We start from the raw sequence: 26997 nt of genomic DNA on the forward strand, positions 1-26997 counted from the left end.
ATTTTCTTAAACTAAAAATATAGCTACGTGTTTTTCACTCAATCGTCACTGAAACCGTTAAAAGTAACGTATATTTCTGACGCAAAATATTACTTAGCTCGAACGGATCTTTCATCTTTTCATTCATTGAAAACGAATATTTTTATTTTTTGCATAGAATTGCATCAAGTATTATTTGAACTTCGAATTTGAAAAATTACTATACCGGGATCATATATAATTTTCTTTCTCACGTTGGTCATTCTGAAAATTTTTAACCCACGTCTATTTTCACGTTGATTCCATATACGTGCTCAAAATATCAACAATATCGAAAGCAAGGGAAGGAATATTTTTTAATCTTATATAGAAAGATAAAATAAAACTTCGGGTCACGTTGATACAATTTTCTTCTATATTTTTCTATCTGTAGGACTTCGTTACAACGTTAAAAGGTTAGTAAAATTCTTTTTATATTCTTACATGTCTCACTCGAGTACTTACGAAAAACCGTTATCCGCATTATTGTTATAGTGATCACTTCGAAAATAATTATATATTTGCTTTCCATAAAAATATTACGACTGTTGAAAATTTTCGAATGAAATCGAAAGAATATAATCTTGATTTGTTTTTACCCTGTTTGGTAATGAAAACCAGGATTTTTGTAAATTGACTATAAATTTATGATTGCATAAAAAAGTGATCAATGAAAAAATGGAGAAGTTTTTTATCGGCTAAATCTCTGTTTCTACGTGTACTTGACAAATCCATTGAGAAAAATTCATGAATCTCAGAATGAAGAACAGAGCTAATGGCGAGGATGATGCAGTACTTCCAAAAAAAGCCAAAATGATCAGATCCGATCTACCAATGTCTTTCGAAGTTTCGAAGAACCAGAGGATGTTGAAAAGACATAAGAAGCAGGGTAATTCAATGGCAGAAGCAGCAACTGAAAGTCTTTTCAACAAGCGATTCGAGATGAAGCATGAATACTCATTACCTGAGGCTGAATCAATGTTTACACAGGATTCTTGGACCGTGGAAGATCTGCAGGCTATGAAAAGAGATCTCAACATGGTCAAGAGTAAATTAAACGACTATGATCTCGTCGAATGGAATCGTCATACAAAAAGTAGAAACAAAGCTAGTAAAGTGCTTTGGCGATTAAAAGATGAACTGAGAGTTGAATATTTGACTCAAGCATGGTGTAAATTTTATGAAAATGTCTGTTTATTCCCACTGGTTCCTGAGAAAGTTTTTGAGACAAGAGCATTTGGTTCAGTACATTTGTGCGAAGCACCTGGAGCATTTGTAGCAGCGCTAAATCATTGGCTGAGGAGTAGAGCTCCTGATATTAATTGGGAATGGTTGGGAACAACTCTAAATCCTCACTACGAAGGTCATTCTCTAACAAACATGGTGAAAGTAGATAGTCTGATCAACAGAACTGAAAAAAATTGGTTTTATGGCGCTGACAATACTGGCAACCTTATGAGCTTGGAAAATCTTGATGCTCTTGTTGCAAGCACCAGAGATAGAGTAATAAATTTAGTGACTGCTGATGGGAGCATTGATTGCAAGGATACTCCTGCAGAACAAGAATTAGTCGTTTCTCAACTGCATTATTGCGAAACTGTCGCTGCTCTTCATCTGCTAGAGGAAGGTGGAAATTTTTTGCTGAAAATTTTTACTATCTTTGAGAATCGAACTCTATGTTTGATTTATTTGTTGACTTGCTGTTTTAAAAGAATCATTATCAACAAGCCTGTCAACAGCAGAGAAGGCAATTCCGAAGTCTACGTTATTTGCTTGGGATTCAACGGCCTCGGTTCCTTGAAACCTCACCTTGAGAAACTGCGCAGTAATTATGAGGATCTCTCGAATAAATCGATGTTTCGTAAAGAAGATATTCCTGAGAGTTTTGTACAACAAATAATTGATTGTGGGGAATTCTTTAAAGCTCATCAGTGCGAGGCCATTCTTTCAAATTTGAGAACTTTTGAAAGAAGCGGCAACGTAAACGTCGACCCGGATATTCAGAGAATCAAGCACCTTGTTTCCGAACGTTTTATTAAAACCTACGAGCTCAAAAAATTGGCTTCGGAAGACATGAAAATACTTGGCAAGCAATCGATCAACGACAAGTCATCGGAAATCTTTGATTTTTCTACCCCACCGAGCTCTTATAATTCACGACAAAAACAACGAGAACGAGATCCGAAAGAACGCTTGACAGACTACGCACTGATTTTTGAATCTCCCAATCTACCGAGCAATGAAAATAAATTCAAAGTAAGCGAGAACTGATGATTTCGCATATTCTTCGGTTATCTGGATGTTATTTATGCCGATTATTCAATACTCTAGAAATTGAAAAATCAAGCAGTTTGTAAAAAATTTGAAAAAATTCAGTCATCTTCAAAGCGTTACAAAAATTGACGTTAACTAATTCTGTAATCAGTTAAATATCAGCATATTTTTGAGAAGTTTCTTCAGCAAAAAACGATTTTTTTCTATTTTATAAAGTAAATATTGAACATTCTTCGTTCAATGCTTCATGACTGTCTTAACACCAACTTTGTAATATTTTGAAGATTATTTTATTCAGTTATACGAACTATTGCAGAGTTTTGAAATTCTGGCCGAATGAGTTTTCTAAGAAATGTGCGTTATTCATCCTCGAGTACGAGAAAAAACTTATGGATTGAGAATGCCATTGCTGTTTCAATTGCATACAATTACTTTTTTATTTTTTTCAATAAATATTGAAGTTGTGGAAAATGTTCGATCAATAAAAGTGAAATTTTTGACTCTAGTACAGTTATAAAGGTACGTCAATTTTCCTATAGCAGTAAAAATCAATTAATGTCATAAAGCCCAGGCTTTTTTTAGCAAACTTTATGGTGGAACTCGAGTTTATTGATAAAGAAGGTTTGGAAAAGCTTAATGGAAAAATATCAACATTTTGTGAATAAACTCTCGAAGGGCCTCAATTTTTTGCTTACTCGTTGTTTCCCATTGCAATTCACTATCGGATGTTTGTATTTTTTTGAAAATAATATTCATGTATGAATTTTAGTTGGACGGGACATCGGATGAGTTGCTTATATCAACTGGAAAACCGTACGAGAAGATTGAGAGCTCAAAATTCTCAGCTGTTCGAATACTTCAAATCTACAATGAAGTATTAAGGCTGGGAAATGAATTGGGCTTTTCCGGCACTATACCATCACCGGAAGTAATCAAAGAATTCGAGGAAGAAAACAAATCAATAAAAAAAGTGCTCAACTTCGAATACACGAGCCAACCGAATAATCACAAGTTGATAAATCAAATTTACAATGCTCTTTCAAACGTTGAGAAAAATCAGAGTCTCGTTTTACTCGGATATTCCATGTTGTCGAGACTGAACGTCGGACTCTTGTATTTTTTGGCACGTACATTCGATTCGGTCGAGATCGAACCGAGCGATAAATGCGGTTGTATCATTACATTGAAAGACTTTAAAGAAGTTGAGGCAGTGAAAAAAATCTTCGAGCAAATAATTGTAGCCTCCAGAGCAGCTGAACAAATCGGACACGCTGTACTGTCGGTTCTCCCAATCACAAAACTCTGTGGTAAGCTTTCAAACCAAATTTACTATCTACAATGCCACAGTCATTTCAAATTTGTTTAATCTCAATAATACTTCAATTTTTAGACTCTCTCCAGTACGAAGATATTGCAAAGATGAACCATCGGATTATGAGGCATTGCGTTCGTCAAATTGTTGCCAGCTGTTTGAAAAACTATGGGAAATATGCAAATGCAACAAAAACTAGGATATAACTTGTACAATGACTCGTGTATAAATATCGCTACATTTTTTCAATAAATATTTCTATTAAGAGTCATGTTTTCTTAAATTTTCACAAAAACTCCTTAGTTGCATCGTGTTATTCATAAATAATAATATTCCACTTGAATACTTCTTAAAAATAAATATAAATAATTCAATAAACAAAGACAAGGAGGAAACAATGAATCTTCCAAATTGAGGATCAAACATATTTCGTTAGAATGAACATTTTGAAGGATCATTTTCAGCATTAATGCGAGAAATAAGTTTTGGTAATGACCCGATTGAAAATTTGAGATAGTCGTCGGGCATTTGATGCATTAATCATTGACCCTTATATCCTCGTACCCCTCGCACGTCGACTCTCCCAAGTCCCACGCGCTGATGCGATCTCACAGATATGTATCAGTATCGAATAAGATTCTGGTGAGGTGGCTCACAACAAAACTCGCCATTGTAAGCTCTGTAGTAAAATTTTTTCAAGACAATAGAAAATTGTTTTCCTCCACCATCAATAATTATTGATATATATTTTTTTGCAGATAGGAAATACGTCATGAAATTAAATAATGTCGTCCGGTGTGCTCGAAATATTTCTGGAAAAAGCGTGACTCCGAATGTTTGTATCGTCGGTGCTGGTCCGGCTGGATTTTATGCTGCACAACAATTGATTAAGGTAGAGAAAATTTACTTTCATACTAAAGTTTGCAGAGGAAAGTTTTTTCCTCCTTTTTTTCCAAATAAATTGTATTCAGATATTAATATTACCGTTCCTTTTTGAAAAAAAAATCGGCACGATTCAAATATTTTGTGTAGGATAAAAAAAATCGAAGGAAGGGACCAGAGCTCACAAAGACAGGAATGAGATGTTCCTCGATGGAATTTTTAGATTGTATATTTAAAAAGCTTCACATTTGCTTACAGATCCATCATTTTATATCTCTGTTTTTTAAGTTTTCAATAATCTATCAATGATTTCATTTACAGACGTCTAACGATGTGAAAGTCGATATTTTGGAGCGATTGCCAGTCCCTTTTGGCCTCGTACGTTTTGGCGTAGCACCCGATCATCCGGAAGTGAAAAATGTGATCAATACCTTTCACAAAACCGCGATCAATCCACGCGTTCGATTTCTGGGCAACGTAAACGTTGGGAAAGACGTCAGGGTGGAACAGTTGATGGAAAATTATCATGCAGTTTTATTGGTATTTAATCACTCAACATTTTGTCCAACAATCTTTTGTGTGGTTGACATTTTCTTATTCAGTCTGTTCAAAAATTTTATTTACTCAGGCCTTTACTAATATCTTGAATATATTTTTTTAGACATACGGCGCAGAAGAGGACAGAGAACTCGGTATTCCTGGTGAGGATTTGAAAAATGTTATATCAGGACGAAAATTTGTTGGTTGGTACAACGGATCACCGAACGACAGAGATCTAGGAATAAATTTAGATGTCGAAGAGGCGATAATTGTTGGCCAAGGTAACGTCGCCATAGACATTGCGAGGATACTCTTATCGCCGATCGATCGTTTGAGAGTGAGCACAAACGTTAGTAAATTTCAAACCAGATAAAGGACAAAATGGAAATACGAAAGTTCTATCATTTTTTAGAAAACGGACATAACGTCTTACGCACTGGAACAGTTATCGCGTAGCAGAATTCGTAAAGTTTCTCTAATAGGACGCAGAGGACCTCTTCAAGCGGCATTTACCATTGCTGAATTGCGAGAAATGGTAAAACTGGAGAAATGCGAAACGCGATGGCGAGCAGAAGATTTCACAGGCGTTCGTGACCTCGTGGCAAATTTACCAAGACCTAGAAAACGCATAACCGAACTAATGCTCAAATCTTTGGAAGAATCTCCGCCAGAAGAATCTCCTCACGAAAAAAAATTCTTCCCGATATTTCTGCGAAGTCCTAGCGAACTTTTGGGCCTTGAGAGTGTGGAAAAAATTAGGCTCCACGTTAACGAACTCAATGGTGAAGATTATAAGAGCCAAAGTGCCAAACCGACCGATTCGTACGAAGAAATTCCCTGTGGATTAGCTCTGCGCAGCATAGGTTACAAATCAGTAGCAATCGATGATGCAGTACCTTTTGATCAACGGAACGGTCGAATCGTCAATAATTTTGGTAAAATAGATAAAAATTTGTACGCAGCAGGCTGGGTCGCTACAGGTCCTGTCGGAGTTATTTTGTCCACAATGACAAATGCTTTTCAAGTTGCTGGACTCATCTGTAAAGAACTTTTGACAAACGAACCTAAAGAAGGAACACAAGGACTTTTGAAAATTCTCCGGGATAAAAATGTGCAAACCGTGTCTTATGATCAGTGGAAAAAAATCGATGAGGTTGAACGTGAAATGGGCAAAAAGTTGGACAAACCACGTGAAAAGATTGTAGATGTGAAAAAAATGTTAGAAATAGCATTTAAATAATACATAAATTTATTCAAATACGATCCATTGTATAAATTTTAGTGTCGATGTAATGTATTAATATTTGTAATGGTGATTTGTATAAAATAGGGTGATTCCCTTGTTCAGAAACTTTATTTGCACTTAGTTTACTTTACTACAATTTTTGAAGCGTCTTTTCTATTTAGTTTATTTGACATTTGAAATGTCAAACTTGAGATGTTTTGACACTTCGCTCATTCAAATATTCAGTGTGCCTTTGTGTGTGCTCACTGCGACAAGATGCCAGCCTTGAACCGAAAAAATACCTAGAACCGGTATATTTTTGGAGGAGTTGTTTCTTGCTGTGCTCTTCCCCCCTTCTCCCTAAAATAACGTCACACACGTGCCGTCTGTGTAGTACACAACACTATTTAAGGTTAGCTTACGAATAATAACTCAGAAAATGGGTAAAAAGAGGAAAAATGAAGACAAAGAGGATGACAATGAATACGATCCTGCACCGAAACATTTGCAAGTAGCACACATAAAAAATCAAGAAAAACGTCTCATAGTTATATTAGAAAATGCTCAATTGGAATCAGTGAAGGTTAGTTTTGAAAAGTCATCAATTTGTTAGATTCTATCGTTTATTTATTCTAAATTACAAAAAATTTAATTTACTCTAATTTCTATATTTTTACAAAAAGGTGGGCAATAGCTTTGACTTGTTGAATTGCGACGATCATGCTGGAATATTGAAGAGAAATAATCGTGAACCAGGAACTTGTAGACCAGATATTGCACATCAGTGTCTCCTTATGCTTATGGACAGTCCACTGAACAGGGCTGGACTTCTACAAGTTTATATTCACACTGACAAAAATGTTCTCATAGAAGTCAATCCACAGACAAGAATACCACGAACTTTTAAACGATTCGCTGGACTCATGGGTAAGGGCTACGGAAACTTAACAGAGTTCCAGAATAATGAAGCAATGATTCGATTTTAAGAAGCTGGTTTGTAGATTTTCATGTTGTTTTCCAATGTGGAAAAAATATTTTGAAATCAACAGGACAAATAATTTTTCTTTGTTGATAAATGAGCCAATTGTTACTCGGTCAAAGTAGAATCCTTTTTGGGAAATAACAGTAATATCAAGATTTTATCAAAGTGAATGTTTTTTACATTGCAAACAAAAACTTTAACAATTTCCCTGATATGAATGATTGAATTTCCAAATTTTTCTGCAGTGCAATTATTGCACAAGTACAGTGTTCGAGCTTCCGACGGGCCAATGAAACTTCTCAAAGTGATAAAGAATCCAGTGACGGATCACCTTCCTGTCGGTTGTCGCAAAATTGGCATGTCCTTCAGCGCTAAGGGTGTTAAAAATCCCAAAGAACTCGTGCCTGCTGATGAACCCATTGCTATTGTTGTTGGTGCAATGGCACACGGACAGGTGAGTCACAAAAGACTCTTTTTCAAATCTAACTTTTCTTGATCTATAGAATACAATTATAATTTACATTTCAGATCAAAGCAGATTATATCGAGGACACATTATCGATCAGTAATTATCCACTTTCTGGTGCTTTGACCTGCACCAAATTGTGTTCGGCTTTCGAGGAAGTTTGGGGCGTAGTTTAACTGATTCGACAATATTATTTCATTTTTGTACATAAATAAATCACCATACATGAAAAATATCATTTTTTTTTTCGAGTATCACATAATTATTGAAATTAATGATGAAATTTTTCAACTTTGATTTCTTGAACGCCGTTTTTTCAACTTGTTGAAAAACTTTTCCCATTGGAAGAAGTCAATTTGAGAGTTTGAAAGTTCCCGCGCACATTCCACCTACAGGCAAAATTCGTAAGTAAAAATCTTGGGACGTGATGACTCAACATTTTCAGAATGTAAGTAAGAATCTGATTGGTCCCCGTCATAGACGCTACGAAGCATCTGACCAATCAAGAGGCTCTTCTCAGAATGCTCAAAATAACGACCGGAAGTACAATTCGAGGTGCGTCGATGATGATAGTGTTCATAAAGGCGAGACGAGAAAAGAAGAAAAACATCGACCACGATTTGACTAGCGTATTGGGATTGCATCATCCAGTCATAAAATGGCTGTCCGTAGCGAGTATGTTTGGCCAAGATAACATTAGGTTTAATGACCAGTTGAATCATGATAAACCACATGAGTCGCTGAAAAGTGTTAAAAAAACCGTTGTGAATCCGTCGAAGACGAAAACAACGATGTCAAATAAATATTCGCAAGTGTATCCAGAGGATATGTTGGATAGTGCAAGTAGATATATTTCATGGACGCCATATTGTTTTCACAGTGTATACGTGATGGTGAAAAATGTGTTCTCCTGATCTCAAAATAATTTTAAATAAATCAAATTCTCTATAAATTCTACAATTTTTTGTTGCAAACGATGCATATCTTTGGATTCCTATAAGTCTTAGCTGTCAGTCTACAGTTGAAATTAAATGAAAAAATTAAGTTGCCCTCTTGACTTCCGTTTGTGGTGTACGACGAGTTAGCGAGAATTGTGCGTCAAAGAGAAAAATTATCGTTACGGATTATATTGTAATAAGAACGTTTAGTTCGTGGCTTATCTCAAAGTACGTGACAAGTGAGGATATTTATGTATATTGTGATTATAATTAAATAAGTTGTCGAAAGATTAGTGGTCGTTCCATAAAGCAAAACACGTCACTCGCATAATTATCGCCATTTTGAGTCTCTGAAACGGAACTTGCGCGATTGAAACGCGATGACGTATCCCACGTTTTCTGACGTTACGTGCGTTAATTAATCGTCATATTAAAGAGGATTATTTACACGTGTTCGTAACGATAAATTGTGAAATTATTTTTATCGATAATCTCGTGATAATCGATTAAACCGTTGTATTAATACAAGATACATATATATGGAGTAACCATTATGGATATTGCGCCAACATCATCGGTGCGACCAGGGTGGGGATGAAAAGAGTTGCGGAACGACGGAACTTGAACCGACTCTACGTTTGCGCGGCGATTGATAAAGATTGTAAGATTTAACAACTGTAAAAGTTTTAATTATTAAAAAAATGCAGGCTTGTTATAATTAAGTTTTATTCTATGTTTTTTTCCTGTTCGAATATACTTCAATTCGATTATTATATAAAATAAAAAGACAACACACATTTATCATTAGCCAGTTGGAAGGAAAAAATGCATTATGGGTGGACATGGAACGGTGAAATTTGACCTAAAAATTTTTTGGATTGGTTAATAAAAAAAAAGCGTGCTCACGACTGTAAATAGTATTGTTTATTGTTATTTTTGTGCATATCCTGGTTTTTTCTTATTGAAAATTCATGTACAAGAGAAAACGAAAATTCTGATAATCGATAGTGATTGGAGAGAAATCTATTTCTCGGTTAGCATTCGTGCATTCATTTTTTTCTCTCATTTCGTCTCCGCTAAGAAATCCTCCATTCTCGTTACCCCCCCCCCCCCCCTTCCTTCCCGGTGCGGACTCGACCTTCTGTTCCTCGTGGTGACGCGTCGAAAACCCCGTTACCGTGTATAGTATATATATATATAAATTTTTTTTCGTAAAACATTTCAAGGTTTTCCCCAACGCGCGATCTACCGTTTTATTTCAATTGGTCGTCGCTGGCGACAGAGGGAGAGAGCGAGGCGTACACATAATCTTGCAAACATCGGTTACGTGAATCCCATGTCGAAAGATTGAAGAGAGACTGACATTGGGGCGCAAAAAAATCAATCGTTAACGAGTACTTAATAATCTAATAGCTTGAAAATTTGAATAGGAAAACAGATAAGAATCTCGTGAATTTGAAAAGCTCGTGCGTCTGACGGTTGTGTCTGGTGTGCTCGCGGTGGAAAACGCGCGACTGCAACGAAAATGACGAAGTAGTGAAGATAGCTGAAGAGAGAGAGAGAGAGAGAGCGAGAGAGGTAGAAAAAGACGTTTCTCGCGACGGCGGCGGCGGTGGCGGCAGTTCGAGTTGCAAAGGGCAAAACGAGGGAAGGGGAGTGTGGGGGGCTAGAGGGTGATGAAAAGGTGTATACACGGGTATAGAGACGAACGATTGGGAACAGTGGAACAGGACCATTCGGGTACGTCGCGGAAGAATGCGTAGCCATTGTTGGTGGTGGTGCGATCGTTAGTTTCTAGATCCGGAGATCGTCATGGGCCACGGATAAAGCAAACCCAAAGTGAGCGAAAAATAAAAGCGAAAAAAATGTTGTCAAAGCTCGAGTCAATAAACCGAAAGTTGATATACGTATATATTCGGTCCCGGCACTAAGTTTTCCGTAGGTGGTATATAGTAGAGTAACTCGGAGAGTCCCGCGCGCGTGTGGGTTGATAAGTTTCAACGTAAAGACCGAATGAAAGAGCGAGAGAGAGAGGAGAGGAGAGAAGGGAGAGTACACAGTGCGAGGAAAAAAACGAACTGAAAGACACCGCGGCGGTGGTGAAGAGAATTGAGGTTCGGAAAGAGAGGATTGAGGAAAAAGCGCAACATTGGTACGGGGTTGGCTTAGTGCGGCACGAGCGCGCGTCCCTCGGGGGGATAGAATTTTTATTCTCTTCACTCCACGGCGTGTGCTCTACAAACGCCGAAAACTGCCTGTGAGTCTGAGTGTGTGTATGTGTGCTTTCGGTTTTGTCTCGGCGAGAATATAGAAATAGTGAGAGAAGAGAGAGGTGGTGGAGTCGAAAAAAGTATATATCCGTCGTCTCTGCGCGTTGCCCGAGTGAAATTGAGTGCTTTAGTGAAATAGAGTGTAGAGAGACGGAGAGCGAGAGAGAAAGATAGAGAGCGCGCAAGTGACACACGCACGTAGTGTGTGGAGGGGCGAGGGAGCGCGAGAAAGAGACAAACTCGGGCCGCGCGGCAGCCATAACACACACGACGGACACCAACCAAACTAAGCGCAAAAACCTCCCGATCTACACGCACGGAGTGAGTGAGAGAAAGAGAGGAGGTAAAAGCGCGTTATAGCTCGTGTACGAGAGACGTGGGTACCCGAGGCGTGTGTGGTTAAGTGAAATTCTTCTGTTTTTCTCTTCCCTTTTGCGATCGTTTATTGAACGTGAAAGAACGAACAGAAAAATTGTGCGAAGCAAAAGACAGGCAGTGTGAAATTTCACAGTTCGTCCAGGTACGTTTGGAGGTTTACTTATTCTTCTTTGATCATTCGGAGTGCGCTAGTTTAACGTGTTTTCGTTCAAATTACTTGGGCACAGATTTCCCCATGGATGTATGGGATTTTTTATTTGATTATTTATTTGGTGGTGCGTAGTGAAAGAGAGTGAACGACAAGAGAATCTCCCGGGGCCCCCTTTCTCGACGAGAGCTTTCTTTCCTGAGCGCTGCCCCCTCGGACCGCCATGTTGAATGGGGGAATACCTTGAGCGAAATCGAGCGGCCCCGTGAACGGCCCGTTATCTCTCGTACACAGAGAATCCTGAGTTTCGTATGAAAGAACGTAAGAGTGAGTGAAAAAGTGAGCGAAAGAGAGGAAAAAAAATACGAGTGTGGAAAATCGGCGGGATCGAAAGTTTGGTACGAGTCGCCGTGGAGAGTCTCTCGCGACTCGCGACACGGTTCCTCACTCTCTGTCGCCCCACCCCCTCTTCCTTCTCGCTCCGTCTCTTTTTCTCGCTTGTACTCTCTCTCGTTCCGTCTCACTCAGACTCGTGTTTGTTGTGCGTCGGGTGCATCGCGGCTGGGCGCGTGTCTCCTACCCTTTCTCCGCTCCTCCTACTTCCACTCACCTTACGACTACTCGCTCTTTCCGTTTCTTCTTTTTTTACGCGCTCTTCTGGTTTTCCCTCCTTTTTTTTTACATTTTACATTTTTCATTGTTTTTCCCAATTATTCTTGAGTTTTTTTCGTCTTTATCATCACTGTGATGTACAATTTTTGGCTGATTCATAATTTCCAGCCGCCAGGTTTTCCTACTCAAATTGTAGATTTTTTTCCAACAATTAAACCTTTCAATCGGATTGATTTTTTAATTCCTTATGATTCTTGATTCATTACTGCTGCATAGAAAATCCAGGTTATATTTTCTGGTTCTATTCTTGCCACATTCCGCTGACCTAATTTTTTGTATATACGATACATTGGGTATGTTTGTTCTTGAAAATGACAAATGATCTACTCCTCAGGGATTCAGGCATTTTGGTGTTTCGAGTACCATTCTTCGTGCTGGTATCATGCACTGTTTTTCTATCAAAATAAGTATCCATATGTATTTTTGTAGGTCACAATTAAAACTCATATTCTTTCCACCCGCAGAACCTGATTAAAGTCTATTCGTGACAATGAAATCGCAGGGAAACTGTTGACGCCAACCAGCTTCATTGGAAACTTGTTTTCAGGAAGGCAATGAAAAAAAAATTGTTTCTTAGTCTGTTGCACCAGGATTTGAAAGCTTTGTTTCTCAACTTTGCTGTGCTCGCATAGGAGTTGTCTCCAACAACTGGGCTATTTAGACTCTGCTTCTCAGGAATCTATATGATCCACAAAGATTGATTTTTTTTTGACCCCATCGAGCAAGAATTAAAAAGGATTTCAATTAATTGACTATTTGATGCATAAAACTTTTTAGTTTTTATAAAAACCACATGTTTTTGTCTCTTAAATAGAGAGCATCTAAATTTATCAAGTCTCAAGCAAAATAATCAGGATTTTCCATTCAAAATTCATTGCGATTTCAAAAATATGATCAACATTCTTGTAGTATAGAAGAACGGATATATGCATGATCAATATAATTGCACTTTCGAATATGAAAAAATGGGCAAAAAATACTTCCCAAGTACGTAATTCAAAATATGCATAATTATAATTTGATCTCAACATTTTGGATGCGTGAATGAATGAAAAGTAGAATAAATAAAGTTGACAATATGGTTCGGTGGCTGTTACAATGTGGGGTCTCCTATTATGTTATGCAGATGTTGCTAGTATCGCAAGTCTTGGCCGGAGGTGCGACGAATCGAAGCAGAATACAGGGCTGACATTCGAGCCTCTACCTATTGCGGGTAGGCTTGAAGGTAGTGTTATGCCTCGACGGCAACAAACTACTTGGTACCAGCTCAAACGTCTCATCGAGATATTAGCGAGTAACAATACTCATTACAGAGTATAAAGTCGTTGTCAGCATGATTGTTGATGAAGCATCGTAGCGTCGTGCCCCAACATAAGGCAGTTACCTGCTGCGTAGCATTTATGTTCAATTTTTGTCCTAAAGGTAAGAAAGGTCGAGTTATACGCGATTGAGATTATTCTCTGCGTTATTATACAATTTTCTGAAACTAGAAAGCAAACAACTGACAGTAAAATGAAAACTTGAAGACCAACACGACTTGACGACAAATAGGTTAAATTCAATGGTGATTCGAAATTCGGAAGTCCAGCGTTTTGTCAGTAACTTTTTTTACCTACTTTCAAAGTCAATAGAATACTTATGTTTCATCTGTCAAAGTTAGATTGGGAGGGAAATAATCAAGCTTCCTACATCGGCACTTGAAAATTATCGTGTCCGTAATTGGTTTTACTGTACACTGTATAAAAATTCACAAAATACTCCTGACACCCTTTATAGTTGTTTCCAAAGAGACCTTTCACTCGTTCTGTTTATTCATATCATTTATTTTCTGTTTCAGAAGCGAAGCCAACATGCAGCAGGTGGATACCAACTCGCAAAATAACTCCGTAAGTATTAATTCTCGAGAAATTGGGAAAAAATGCAAAATATCTATTTGTTTAATCGATATTTTGTTTATCCCATTGTACAAAGTTTTGAAACTGGTCGATAATAAGTTAAGCTAATAAGTACTCACAAAAAAATGGCGTGATATCGAGGTTTCCATTTTTCAGCATATCCGTTATCACCAACTTTTTTTTGACAAGTAATCGTCGTCTGAATCTAGATCAGCAGCTCGGAGTGATAATATTAAAATGATTTGCATACAATAAATGGAGACTTGGAAATCATGATTTAGTTGGAAAATTCTATTAAGGAGTAAGATTCTTAGTCCAGTTTGTGTACCTACAGTTTAAGTACTGGTAAACATTGCACATTCAGTCACAATACACATTGTCCTGAAAGAAAAAAAATTGTTCCACTGTAAACGAAGCTTTAGTTCCATTGGTATGCATAAGAGTTGCTTTACCCGTATTATGTTTGTTCCCCTTTTTGTGCCTCGGAACATTCCCATTTTGGTAACAATTCATAGTAATTAAAATGTACCTCGATAAATTTCACAACATGTAAATAATTTGAGAATTGATTCATTTTTCTCACAAGCAAGATTCGGTTGGTTGTCAAGTCAAGTTCTCGAAAATTGGGTCGTCCTACTTATTTGTAAAAAGTGGATTATCACGAGTGTGTCGCTCTCACTAATACATTTTTCAAATGCTTGAATGGGGTCATCGGATTGCTGCCAAATTTCAAATCAAGCTTAAAAATTTTTGTTTCGTTTCCTTGAGCAATTCGTTACTGCTCATCAGTCCTCGAACCTGAATAAATATTCAAAATATATTATATTCAAATGAGAAATAAAGAAAAAATGAAACACGATAAAAAATGAAAAATTAGTAGCTTTTGACTGAATGGTATGTATGAATTACAGTTAGATGTGGAGGAGCGAGAAAGGCTGTGTAATATACCCAAGGTGAGAATTATTGTTGTCTCGTAAACACATTATAGTAGGAAGTTTGTTTAAACACGTGTATCGATTGGCTGTGGTGTTTCTTCATATTATAAAAAACAACCAAGAACTTTCTATGTCCTAACTTAATTTATCAATGTGAAGCACTTGAGTATAAAAATTATTCTATTAAAATGCTGATTTAATTATTCGTCCCATATCATTAGTTTGAGGCAAACATTTTTTTTGTTAGCAAAATATATGATGTGGTATTGCAATATTTCTCTTACAATATAGCTTTTATTTTGGTTTAAGGATCATTTGAAGGTTGAGTAGCCTACTTCGTATTTTTTGCACATAATCATTTGCTACATATAATTTTACTTGTTCATGCATGTTTACGCTCCACACCAATTTCATACACGTCGTAATTTTGTGTTAATACGACGATGAACGTTTGATCAAATATTGCATCGATTGATTTTCTCTAATGCTATAATTTACACTGGCTTTGGCACCTATTTTCTCGCTTCAAAGCATGAAAAATGTTGATCTGTCAATATATGCAACCGATTCAACAAATCTTTCGGGATTATCAACGTTGATTCTACATTTTATTTCGCATCTATGGTTCATGGTTTCGTTATTTGCGATATATAACTAACCTGATCCAATGGAATGGGAAAATTAAAAAAAAAAACAATGAATAAACGCAGACGAGTGCACCTGGCAAGACGACAGGACCGTCATTCGTGTCAGCTAAAACGCCACCGCCACGTGACGAACCCTTCGTAGAACCGGTGAACGGCGTAGTACAGCCTCCTGTCGTTCCACCACCTACGAGGCCAGGACGCATCACAAATCAGCTCCAGTTTGTACAAAAGGGTGTCCTAAAGCCAGTATGGAAGCATCAATTTGCGTGGCCGTTTCAGCAGCCGGTAGATGCGAAGAAGCTCAACTTGCCAGTACGTTTGTCATTTTTTTATTTTTCTAATCCCTTTGCCCCTCGACGCATCGATTTTTTCCTTGGCATGTCTAATGTTTGTCCTCGCTTCTCATCAGGATTACCACAAAATCATCAAGCAACCAATGGACCTCGGTACAATCAAAAAACGTTTGGAAAACACGTATTACTGGACAGCACGAGAATGTATCCAAGATTTCAATACGATGTTCACGAACTGTTACACTTACAACAAACCGGGCGAGGATGTAGTGGTCATGGCACAAGCTCTCGAGAAATTGTTCCTTACGAAGGTCAGTTGAATTAATTTACTGTTTAACTAAACACTTTCAATTTTATTGACAATAAATTACATGCATTGTCAGTCTCACGTTGCATACATCTTTGTCGACGGATGAAAAAGTTTATGTCAGGAATAGTTAAAAGACAAATCTGTGTGTTTTGTGCTCATCTCGATATTGATTTGGCGAAATGATTGATCGCAGGTTGCACAAATGCCAAGGGACGAGGTAGAACTCGATCCTCCGGTACCGAAAGGGCCGAAGGGCAAAAAGCCCGGAATCCCTCGGGTCGGTGGGCCCGGTATGATCGGGGCACCTGGAACTCCAGGAGCGACGGGTACCGGACCTGGAAGAGGTCGACCCTCGTCAGGTGCTGCGGCAGTTAGCTCAAGTGTACCAAACAGCTTAACACCTTCGGCGACATCGGCTGGTACAACGGGTGTTATACCGATGCCACCGCTTGGTACCCAAGCGCCGGCGACAGTTCCGGGTAGCACGAATACGACAACGATAGCACCACCAACGAGTATACCCGTCGCGCCAATGGCGACACACAATTCTCTGCCTCAACAAGTCGTACCACCTACGAGCGGCTATCACGCTCAGCCAGCAATGGAGACTCAACCTCCAACGACTGCCGTACCACCGGCTCCTCAAGTACCCCAAGTACCAACTGTCATGCCACCTTCGCAGCCCGCCAAGCTCAAAAAAGGTGTGAAAAGAAAGGCTGATACAACCACACCAACCGCTAACTCATTCGAACCTCTTTACGCTCCTTTGGACTCCAAAACGGCGAAAATACCTACGAGAAGAGAATCGGGACGTCAGATCAAGAAGGTAAGTACGGTAGATAGAGACCAGAAATAAAAACATAAAGACAGTGCCCATTTGTCGATAAATGTGCGCTTTCTTTAATGTTCTGTGAAACTACAAACTTTGATCACTTGGAAAAAAAGCTATGGTACAAACAACTTCAAGAGAAACTGAAATTTCGGTTGAAAGTTCATTTGTTGTCGAACGCATATATTTTGAGAATTCGGGGCAATATTTCAAACGATAAAGGGTAACGAAAAATAAGGTGGACGTCGAAATCGTAAAATATGTTTTTTAGAAACTAAGTACCTCTTCAAGGGGATCTTCCGGTCGCTAAGTCCTTGAATATCCTGCTGCACATGATGTTTTACAGAAGGAATTGAGTTTTGAAAAATATAAAAGTCACCTGGTATTCTTTTTTCGTCCGAGGATAATTTGTTATTTTATTTGTTTCACTAAATATCAAAGATTTTTTTTCATAAGCATGCGAATACACTTTTTAAGCTGTCAACCCAACTGGCAGAGCTCATTATGAACTTGATATTGAGATTGAAAATAGCGTTGCCTTCCTCAGTCTTAAAGTTATTGAGTTTTTTTTATTGATTCTCAAAGATGCTCAAGGCTTTGGGGTGACTACGATCAGAAAAAAATGAGAAAATTGGAATTGGGTGTCTCTGTGTATGTTCGTTATTGTCGACACTGCGAAGTGCCAGCCCAATTGAGATGTTGGAGTTCATTAATTTATAATGGAATCATTAATGTGCTGTGCGTTGAAGCGTCGTAACGGTTTTACAATAACTGTTTCACCACATTCATCAAATTTGTGACGAATGAAAACTTTCCGCCATATCTTGTTTGTGATCAATGTTACACTTAGTATATGTGACTAAACAAAAATCGGAAATAATGCGAAACATTATGATTCAAAATCAACCGATTTTATCATCGATTCCATAATAGTTTTTGACAAATATTCATTCTCTCAATTGCATATATTTGGCCTGAGAAAAAAATAAATCGCAAATAATCAGATTAACAACGTGTTCGAGAGTGTCCTTCGATACTTGGAAACACGTTTATCATTTCATTCGCATAAACATCGAAAAAAATATACTAACAACAGGGTTTTTGATGATGGGGCTGTTTCAGCCAACGAGACAAGCGGAAGACGGCCTGGTGCCATTCCACCAGGCCAATATGCCCCTGATCGGGGCAATGGCCCAACAGGTACACCACACATGTTTATCATTCATTGGAAAAAAAAATTAATAAACCGCCATGTTCCATCTGTGTCTGTCGATCGTTGCTTCACGTTTACATCTTTGCGTAGTATCCCAAAAATAATCGTTCTTTGACATCTCACTGTTCCATATAGTTCTGCGTTTTAATGTATTTGTCAAATGAGTCTAAAAAGTGTGTTTCGACAAGGGTGTTCGCGATCTTTTGTTACTTATAAATTTAGCTTTTTTTTTTTCATTTAGGCCGAAAGGACGGCGGTGCAAACCAATTTACGGTGTTGAAAAAATATATACATATATTACAAATTGCGTTTTTAAAAACTCACCGTAAATGGTAATTTTACAGCCTCAACATACTGGTGGTAAAATGAAGGAAAAACTTTCGGAGACCCTGAAGTCTTGTAACGAGATCCTCAAGGAACTATTCTCCAAGAAACATTCGGTAATTTTCATTTATTATTTCATTCTCAAGCGTATTTATGAAAAAAAAATCTAAATCTCGAGATGCAATAATTGGTTTTTTGGTGAATTGTACATAGGGATACGCATGGCCATTTTATAAACCGGTCGACGCGGACCTTTTAGGACTTACCGATTATCATGACATCATCAAAAATCCAATGGATCTTGGTACAGTAAAGGTGCGTTGGTCGACGAACTGAATATTCACCGAGAAAAGCTGGTCTCTTATCTCATAGCTTCAGTGACGAACTTTTTTTTCTCGCAACAGGAAAAAATGGATAAGCGGCAGTATAAAACGGCGCAGGAGTTTGCGTGTGACGTACGGCTCATATTTACAAATTGTTACAAGTACAATCCCCCCGATCACGACGTTGTTGCTATGGCTAGAAAATTGCAGGATGTCTTCGAAATGAGGTGAATAAATCATCAAAATTTCATTTTCTTCGATGTTCAATTAATACTATTCGAAATATCCCAAAGAAAAATAATTTCATTGCGCTCTCTAAAAAATTTCTTTTACGGCCCGAAATACAGTAAACTTGTAGTTTTTAAAAAACGTTAGTGCAGAAAAGGGTTAATTGTTACGAGAAATAACGGGATAAGATTCTTTTCTGCTTTTAACTACGTTTGATACGCTGCGATTTGACAAAAAAAAAAAAAATTCACGATAAAAACATTTAGTTTTGACTTTTTCTTATTTTATCAGTCGTAAATTTTCGAAGATATTATCGAATGAATGAGTGGTAATAAAATGTTTGACTGAAAAATCAATGGGGGGAAAAATGGTGATTTAGTCCCCAATGATTTAATGTGGACAATAAAGAAAATAAAAATGACGTTAGGTATGCGAAAATACCGGACGAGCCTCTCAGCGGTATGGTTCCCATGAAGCGTGAAGGCGGCGGGGGTGGAAGTAGCAGTAGTGGCAGTAGTTCGGGTACGGAGAGTTCGTCAGAGAGTGACGATTCCGACGAGGAAAGTACGCAAAAACTGGTGGCGATGCAGCAGGAGTTGAAGGCAATGCAGGACGCGATGATGAGATTGGTTGAGGAGCGTAACAAGAAGAAAACGAAGAAGAAGAAGACGGACAAATCAAAGGGTGGCAAGCCAATGAGCAACAAGAGCGGGGCCGGCGGTATGGTTGGTAGTCACAGCGGTGCCATGAAAGAACTGATGAAACCAAGCGGTGGTATACCCAACGCATCGGACAGTGTTGTCGCGAGTATAGCAAGTGTAGCGATGGGCGGGGGCGATTTAAAAATGCCAAATTTGGGTGTTGGTGGTGTGCCGATGGGTATGCCGGGTGAACATCATCCGGCAATGCCAGTTGGACCCAATAAAACTCACGCTGTTGCTCCGACTCCGGCTACGAACGCCAAACCTAAGGGTAAAGGCAGCCGCGGCCCTGGAAAAGCTGCAGCAACCAATGCGGCCAATAAACGACCGAAAGCGAACAGCAGATCGACCGGAAACAAAAAGAAAAATGCTACGAATCAACCTCCACCTATGACCTTCGACTCCGAAGACGAGGATAGCGCCAAACCCATGTCTTATGACGAGAAGAGACAACTCAGCTTGGACATTAACACTTTACCTGGTGAGTTCCCTCGTACCGTTTTTAACTTAAAACAAAAGAATCCTCTTCGACTTTATCTTTTTTTTTTTTAATTATAAAGAGTGCAAAGGACTTGGAACGCTGAGGAATTCTACCTCAGATGTTGACAGTGACATCGAGTTTGAGCAAAGTTTATGAGATGATAATTGTTCGATTAGCTATATCGTTTGTGTGATCTATTTTCTGTTACAGGTGACAAACTCGGCCGGGTAGTGCACATAATTCAATCTCGAGAGCCTTCCTTGAGGGATTCGAATCCCGACGAGATCGAAATTGATTTTGAAACGTTGAAGCCATCGACGCTGCGAGAGCTCGAGAGCTACGTAGCATCGTGTCTCAGAAAAAAACCACGTAAGCCTTATTGTAAGTTCCACAATCCGGCGTCACAACGGGAACATCTCGAGATAATTAGAAAATAGGCGTGATTTTTTTCCATGTTTCACCTGTTGCTGGTGTGTTACCCATTTCGTTGCACACACGATACGACATTCGTAATAACACCTAACTTCAAAATGAACGGAAATGAAAGTTGTTAGAATTATCGTTGTATCCCAGTCGCCGTCAGCCGTTCATTAATCCTTAGCAATTAATTGTTTTGTACGATTTTTTATGCGAGTTCGTATTTCTAGAGTATATGGATCCCGATCTGACGCTTGTGAGTGGAACTAATATCACTTTTTATCATACTTTGAAGCATGGCAGTTGAAAAATTTGCTTTTAGCTTGAAATCTGAGGAAAGTAACCCACATCAATTATTTCTATGTTCGAGTTTCTCACTTTCATCGAAAACTCACTTAATAAAAGTGATAACGTTTTAACAAAAAGAACTGTGTCCACCGTGAAGTCGAATCACAGTGTTTTATGTTTTTTAACTTGCAGAATAATCTTATTAACCACTTGCTTTCTCATTTGTCACATATTTTGAAATTTTTATGAAAATCCGATTGTTCAACAGACAAAAAAGTTAGCGGTAAGTCCAAGGATGAGCAGATAGCGGAAAAGAAACAGGAACTTGAGAAGAGGTTACAGGACGTCACAGGGCAACTAGGAAACGTTAAAAAAGCCGCTAAGAAAGGTGAGCTCTTTTTCGATTTGACACTTTTTTTAAAAACTCTTCAATTATGACGAAAACGAAAACTATTTCATGTTTTTTAGTCTTTGGTACAATTTGAGCATTATACATCGAAATGAGTCAGATTCTTGAGTTCACAAAACGTTTCGTAAAATGTATGAATGAAAATTAAACTACCGACAAATCCAGGTTACGATCGACAAACGGGGGGAAACAAAAGGGAGAAAAATAATAAATTTATATTCGTTCGAGCATTCTAAACATAATTTATTTGGGAATACATAGAAAGAAATAACTGTGATAAGAAAATTTAATGTTGTGTGAGAAAAATGTATCGTGTCGTGTTTCGTCTAACGTTTGTTTCGTTGTTATTACAGAAGACAGTAGTAAATCGGTAGATGTAGTGGGTACGGGTGGAGCTAGTGGACCTTCACGATTGTCAGCATCGAGCAGTAGTAGCAGTGACAGTGACTCAAGCTCGAGTTCACTATCTTCGAGCTCCAGCGATTCGAGCGACAGTGAAGCAGGTTAGATATGAAACCTCACGTAACTGTTGCCATTTAATCACAAGACAAAAAAGAAGGACAAACGAATTAACGATTAAATCGAAAAAGAAAAAAAGAATACCACAACATACACACCCCTTGACTCGGGAACAAAGGGCTACTTAAAATAAAGTAGCTGACCTAAATAAAATTAAACGATATACATGACGAACCGGTTTTTTTTTCTTCTTTTTGTTCGCTCGCGAGATTCATTATAGCAAAAGGTTATTTGCGATTTGTTGTCAACCGGTGGAACCTTGTTCATTCATACTCCAACTCTCTTTGTCTTTATTTTTATCCTTCCATCCTCCGAGCCTTCTAGATCCTCGTCAATTTCGTTTCTTCCATGACGAACTCAGAGATGTCTTATAATGTCTTTATATATGTAAATAGAGTCTTGAATTTATCGAATTGGAGTGAAACAAATCCTTTTTTTTTTATCTATTTTTTTCTCTCGTGATGTCGCACAAGGTGTGAAATATCAATTTTTCCCACATTTCCAATGACAATACACAATATATAACCGTTTGTTCACGTTTGACGAATAACTGTAAAAATAATAGAAATAATAAAGGAGAAAAGAAAATAAACATAAAGTAAAATGAATATCGGTTTTGTCACAGGAAATCAAAGTGTACAGTTCCGTATTTGGATTAGTATTTTTTTTGTTTATTACGTCGTATGAGCTCACGATCTCGTAGTTGAATATTCGCAATTTCCATACAATCACAAACAGACATAGTCACACGTTAAACATTATACACGTCCAGTTTTCGAATCGATAGAATTCAGTGTCGAAGCTAACGCGTTTCTTCCGATGTATTGAGCTGTATTTTTTCATTTTTTCTTTGTTTTCGTTTCATCGAGACGGGGTAGCAACGACATATTCAACCAAGACATGAACGTCTTATGTTCTCAAAATTCTTTAATTCCAATGAATTTTGTACCTTTTTCAATGATCGTTAAGACCGAAGGTCCCGCATGACAAACGAATAATTCCTTTGGCCTGCAAATTTACCAATTTCAAAAGAAACTTTCCTTACCCATCTTATACCATAAAACACAATAAAAAGAAAAGAGAGTTTTGCTCTGGTCTGCTTCCTTTTGGAGCAGATAAAACAAATACGAAATTCAAAGAGATCGAAGAAGACTCGAGATGAACTTGAAGTCTGACGATATTTCGATCACTTGCGAAAAATTGCACAATACGATTTTCAAAGAAAATAAATGAATTATCAATATACAAATTGAACGTATCGCAAATACCTTCTGGATTGAAAGAAACAAATATCTCTTATTGCATAGTATATTTATTAGTACGGCGTTGATGGTGTGGCTTATTAAAGACCCATACCTCATCGATTCAAGTGCAAATCGAGTGTCAAGTTTCTTTAAAAAAAAAACCCCCCCCATAAAAAAAATTCTTTGTTTTTTTTTTATTTTTGGTACGATTGTTAAAAGAAACTACATTTTAATAAAATTTCTTTGGCGATACTGGACACTACATTTGAAACTTGAAATCATAGTTTAAGAAAATTCTCCTCTTTATTTAATTGAAGAAAAAACGATACAAGAAAACAGAAAAACGAAGTGTAAATGGTAAGACCAAAGGTGAGCTAGTGGAGTGCAGACTGTGTTTCGAGGATACCATAAATGCCATGCCAGCGTTATTTTCACAAATGATTGTTATTGATTGACGACAACCAATGCATTCGTTCTTATGTCCCCTCCCTCCGTTGGATGCTCGACGAATCTCCACACATTGTTCAACGTGAAAGTCGATAAATAAAAACCCACATATACATATATTTCTTTTTTTCACGCACATTCGTTTCAAGGTCGCTATGTACTTTTCACCGCAGTCTCATTTTTCAACTCTACCTCTTGTCGATCTTCGCTAAAAAAAAATCATAGATGAGTGGAAGAAGCGAGAGAAAGACAGGTACGAGTACAGCTTACTAGGAGAAACAAATATTCTTCTTACTCGTTACTCTCACAAAGAACTCTCTGCACTCTCGTATAAGAGACGAGACTGCGGTGTTGAGTTTTCAACCCGCACCTTGAAAATTCTAGACTTTCACGACAATTCCGAATGTGTCTTTACAAATTCCCCGTCAAACAAACAAACAAAAAAGAAACAAAAGAAAAAGAAACAGAAATCCACAACATCGAGCAAAGCTTTTTGAACGTCCGAATGCGATGAAGGGAAAATAAGAGGAACAGAAGAAAATAACCGAAAAGAAACCTGGTTTATTTACGTATTTACTCTATTAATATAAATAAGGTTGTAGAAGGGATACTTTTTTTTTTCTCCAAACTTGTGTCACTGTGTTCTTTCGGAATGCCATAAATCTATAATACCCACACATATTTATTCGGTTCTCATCCGTATTATTAATATATACATGCATATATATTTATATAAATATAAATCTTCTATATTTGTATATCGTATCATTTATCAGATCTCAGGGTAGAACGCTCATCCACTTATCGAGACGTGTACCATTATTACCAAGTGCACCCTTCCCCCTCGACACCCATGTAATGTGCGATATATGGTAATTCACTTGTTTTTTTTTTCTCTTCAATATTATTTTGGCGCGATCAGGGACTATGTTGCATATGCGCAATCGGTAGGCTCTCGACACGCTTGTTTTGCAAACGCTCGAACGGAACGATTCAAACAATAGTTGGCTAAACACAAAAGTATATCACGGGTCAGGACAACTTTGCGGGGGCGTATTTAGACTCGGATCCGGCAATTATAATCGATAGTTGCTTCATTAACAAAAGAAAACACAATAATAGATATACTCATAAACAAAAGTAAAAAAAAATAATAATAATAATAATAAAATAAACAACTATAAAACGGGAAAGAAATGCAGACAATGTGTGTTGGTGGCTGGATTATAGAATAATATTAATAATTTTATCATGTCGGTGTACAACTAGCTTTTCGACAGCAATAGTGCTAATGATAAACATAAAAATAAAAACGCTCAATTTTCACATCCAAACGCAACGAGGCCTCTGGACAACTGTTCAAGTTTGATGGAAGGCTTTCCTCTTCCTTTTCTTAAGACTTTTTTCAATTTTCTCGAATAAATATCGTGCCGGAAATCCCAAGCGATCAAATGTGACAAATAATTATTACAAGCATCTTCTGAATTATGCAGAATAAAATATTCGTGGTTAATGAACACACTTTTTGGTCATGGGCATATTTAGTATTACTCTCTTTGCATGGCGTGCCGTAAATTTTTACCAATTTTGCGTTTGGGATTGACGATACGATTGTTGTGCTATCGTGATACGAATAGTGAAACTTCAATTATCTTCCAAACCGTCAATAATGGAGCCCTCTTTTATGAAAAACGTAACAGAACATAGGAATCACTAAGAAAACAAAAAAAAAGCAAACAATAGTCGTAGCTTTGAACGATTATTTTTGACCTTTGAATTATTCGTTTAGGAGAAAATAGTTGATGATTTTGACGTTATACAGGATTCCAAACGAGTGTATCTGCAAACTGCTGCACCGATAGATAAGAGGCAAGAATGCAAGAAAAAAAAATGAACATGTGGAAAAGTTGCAGATTTTCTCGAGTACAAAGATCGCAAGAAAATATGTTGGAGTCACGAAGGAACAAAATACAAAGTAGTCGACAAGAAAAAAGACACAGAGACATGCAAATTCGAAGGGAAACGAAGTAATTGTCCATTTGAGGTAATAAAAAGAAGTAAAGAAAATAAAAAGGCGCACTGGCCTCCAAACACATTGTTTGCACTCCGCTAAGCTTTGCTCCGGCTAACCGTCGTTTAATCATGCTATTTTACCACTAGTTGCTCCTACCGTCGGTCAAAATAATGATTGTCCATTTATTTCGTCAGTATGGGAGAGAAAGAGAGAGAGAAAGAGAGAGAAAGAGAGAGAGAGAGAGAAAGAGTTGTGTACGTAAAGCGACAGGAAGGAAAAAAAATGAATTACACTTAAACAAAATCGAATCCTGTCAACCATCTTCATTATTATTAATATTTTTTATATTATTATTATGATTATTATTAATATTATTATGATTATTATTATTATTGCTATAATTCTACAACTACTATTTCTATTACTGCTAATATTATTAATATTCGTATTTCTATCATAATATTATTATTCCTTTCATTTTTCGTATTATTTGAAATATTGTTATTATAACAATAAATATACGAATGTATGGTATGGTTTTACATGCCCCGTCGTAACGATTCGCATTCAATTTTGCAAATGATAATTACTTCCGGGTCATAATTTTTTTTTTTTTTTTTTTTTTGTAAAACGATCATGACGATTGGAAAAATATACAATATAAAACACACCCCAACACACATGTACACTTAAACTCACATGTTTATGCCGATATACGGATAATTTGATATACAAAGTTTTTACATCAATATGAACAATTAAATGAATACATACGACCGTAAAACGAACAATAATTCCGTAGTAATGCCCTCCTCCAAGATCAATCAGTTCTATTTGTTTTTTTAATAACTTTTCTATTTTTCAAAACTCATTGGAAGAAAGTTAAGATGAAAAAAAAATTCTGGTTCTCCCTATCCGTTCTATCGAGGCATTATTTCCGTTCTATCGAGGTATTATTTTGTAAATTATTTTATATGGATTCAAACGACGAGTAATTTTAGGGCTATTTCGTTTTTATATTTCCATGTGTAAATGTCTGCTCCATGATAGAGTTTTTGTTGAGAATATCATGTAAATTAGTTTTCTTATAAATTTATATACATATATACATATATAAATATATAAAAAAGAGAGATTGAACAAAAGAAGAAATGTAAAGAAGAAACGTAAAGCGTAAAATAATTGAAGCATAAGAATTGACTGTGCACGTAAAAATGGTGTGTTATCGTAACACGTTTATCCAAATGTTTTTTGTTTTCACAATTCGTCAGTTGAAAACTAACCTGGAAGAAACGGAAGGCAAAAATTTACCTTCAATGAGGTTTCACTCGAGTACAACTATGAAAAGAGAGAAAGAAAGAGTAAAGGAAAATCT

General features: G+C 37.3%; 4 protein-coding genes across 17 annotated transcripts in view; all 4 read left to right on the forward strand.

The window, feature by feature from the left end:
• Positions 1-108: 108 nt before the first annotated feature.
• dare (NADPH:adrenodoxin oxidoreductase, mitochondrial) lies at positions 109-6377 on the forward strand. 2 transcript variants are annotated; one of them, XM_043418639.1, is made up of 5 exons: positions 109-434; positions 4363-4496; positions 4808-5026; positions 5148-5375; positions 5439-6377. In XM_043418639.1, exons 2-5 carry the CDS (start codon positions 4377-4379, stop codon positions 6264-6266), a joined length of 1395 nt encoding a protein of 464 aa, XP_043274574.1. In that variant the 5' UTR covers positions 109-434; positions 4363-4376; the 3' UTR covers positions 6267-6377. The 2 variants fall into 2 exon arrangements, with proteins under 2 accessions (XP_043274574.1, XP_043274575.1); XM_043418640.1 differs by having other exon boundaries at positions 5148-5363.
• On the forward strand, positions 1537-3871 carry LOC122410481 (uncharacterized). Its single transcript, XM_043418641.1, has 4 exons — positions 1537-1645; positions 1731-2274; positions 3062-3599; positions 3683-3871. The coding sequence occupies exons 2-4, from the start codon at positions 1873-1875 to the stop codon at positions 3808-3810; spliced, it is 1068 nt and encodes a 355-aa protein (XP_043274576.1). The 5' UTR covers positions 1537-1645; positions 1731-1872; the 3' UTR covers positions 3811-3871.
• A 230-nt stretch (positions 6378-6607) lies between the features above and the next one.
• On the forward strand, positions 6608-7932 carry LOC122410484 (ribosomal RNA small subunit methyltransferase NEP1). Its single transcript, XM_043418646.1, has 4 exons — positions 6608-6834; positions 6935-7178; positions 7479-7687; positions 7762-7932. Exons 1-4 carry the CDS (start codon positions 6691-6693, stop codon positions 7873-7875), a joined length of 711 nt encoding a protein of 236 aa, XP_043274581.1. The 5' UTR covers positions 6608-6690; the 3' UTR covers positions 7876-7932.
• Positions 7933-8287: 355 nt separating this feature from the next.
• LOC122411521 (homeotic protein female sterile-like) overlaps positions 8288-26997 on the forward strand; it is a 34492-nt gene continuing 15782 nt past the window's right edge. Inside the window, exons 1-15 of one of the 13 annotated variants that reach the window (XM_043420381.1) lie at positions 8288-9298; positions 13232-13527; positions 13943-13991; positions 14912-14953; positions 15646-15894; positions 15992-16186; positions 16379-17011; positions 18137-18214; positions 18572-18667; positions 18765-18866; positions 18956-19101; positions 19530-20284; positions 20495-20665; positions 21258-21377; positions 21752-21901. In XM_043420381.1, coding sequence (XP_043276316.1) covers positions 13956-13991; positions 14912-14953; positions 15646-15894; positions 15992-16186; positions 16379-17011; positions 18137-18214; positions 18572-18667; positions 18765-18866; positions 18956-19101; positions 19530-20284; positions 20495-20665; positions 21258-21377; positions 21752-21901 — 2773 coding nt within the window. In that variant the 5' untranslated portion in view covers positions 8288-9298; positions 13232-13527; positions 13943-13955. Of the gene's footprint in view, positions 9299-9653; positions 9671-10303; positions 11428-13231; positions 13528-13942; positions 13992-14911; positions 14954-15645; positions 15895-15991; positions 16187-16378; positions 17012-18136; positions 18215-18571; positions 18668-18764; positions 18867-18955; positions 19102-19529; positions 20285-20494; positions 20666-21257; positions 21378-21751; positions 21902-26997 lie in introns of those variants that run through there. The other 12 variants (XM_043420377.1, XM_043420384.1, XM_043420376.1 and 9 more) reach the window with 12 other exon arrangements.

Source organism: Venturia canescens, chromosome 5 (assembly GCF_019457755.1).
Source record: "Venturia canescens isolate UGA chromosome 5, ASM1945775v1, whole genome shotgun sequence".
NCBI classification, from domain to species: domain Eukaryota; kingdom Metazoa; phylum Arthropoda; class Insecta; order Hymenoptera; family Ichneumonidae; genus Venturia; species Venturia canescens.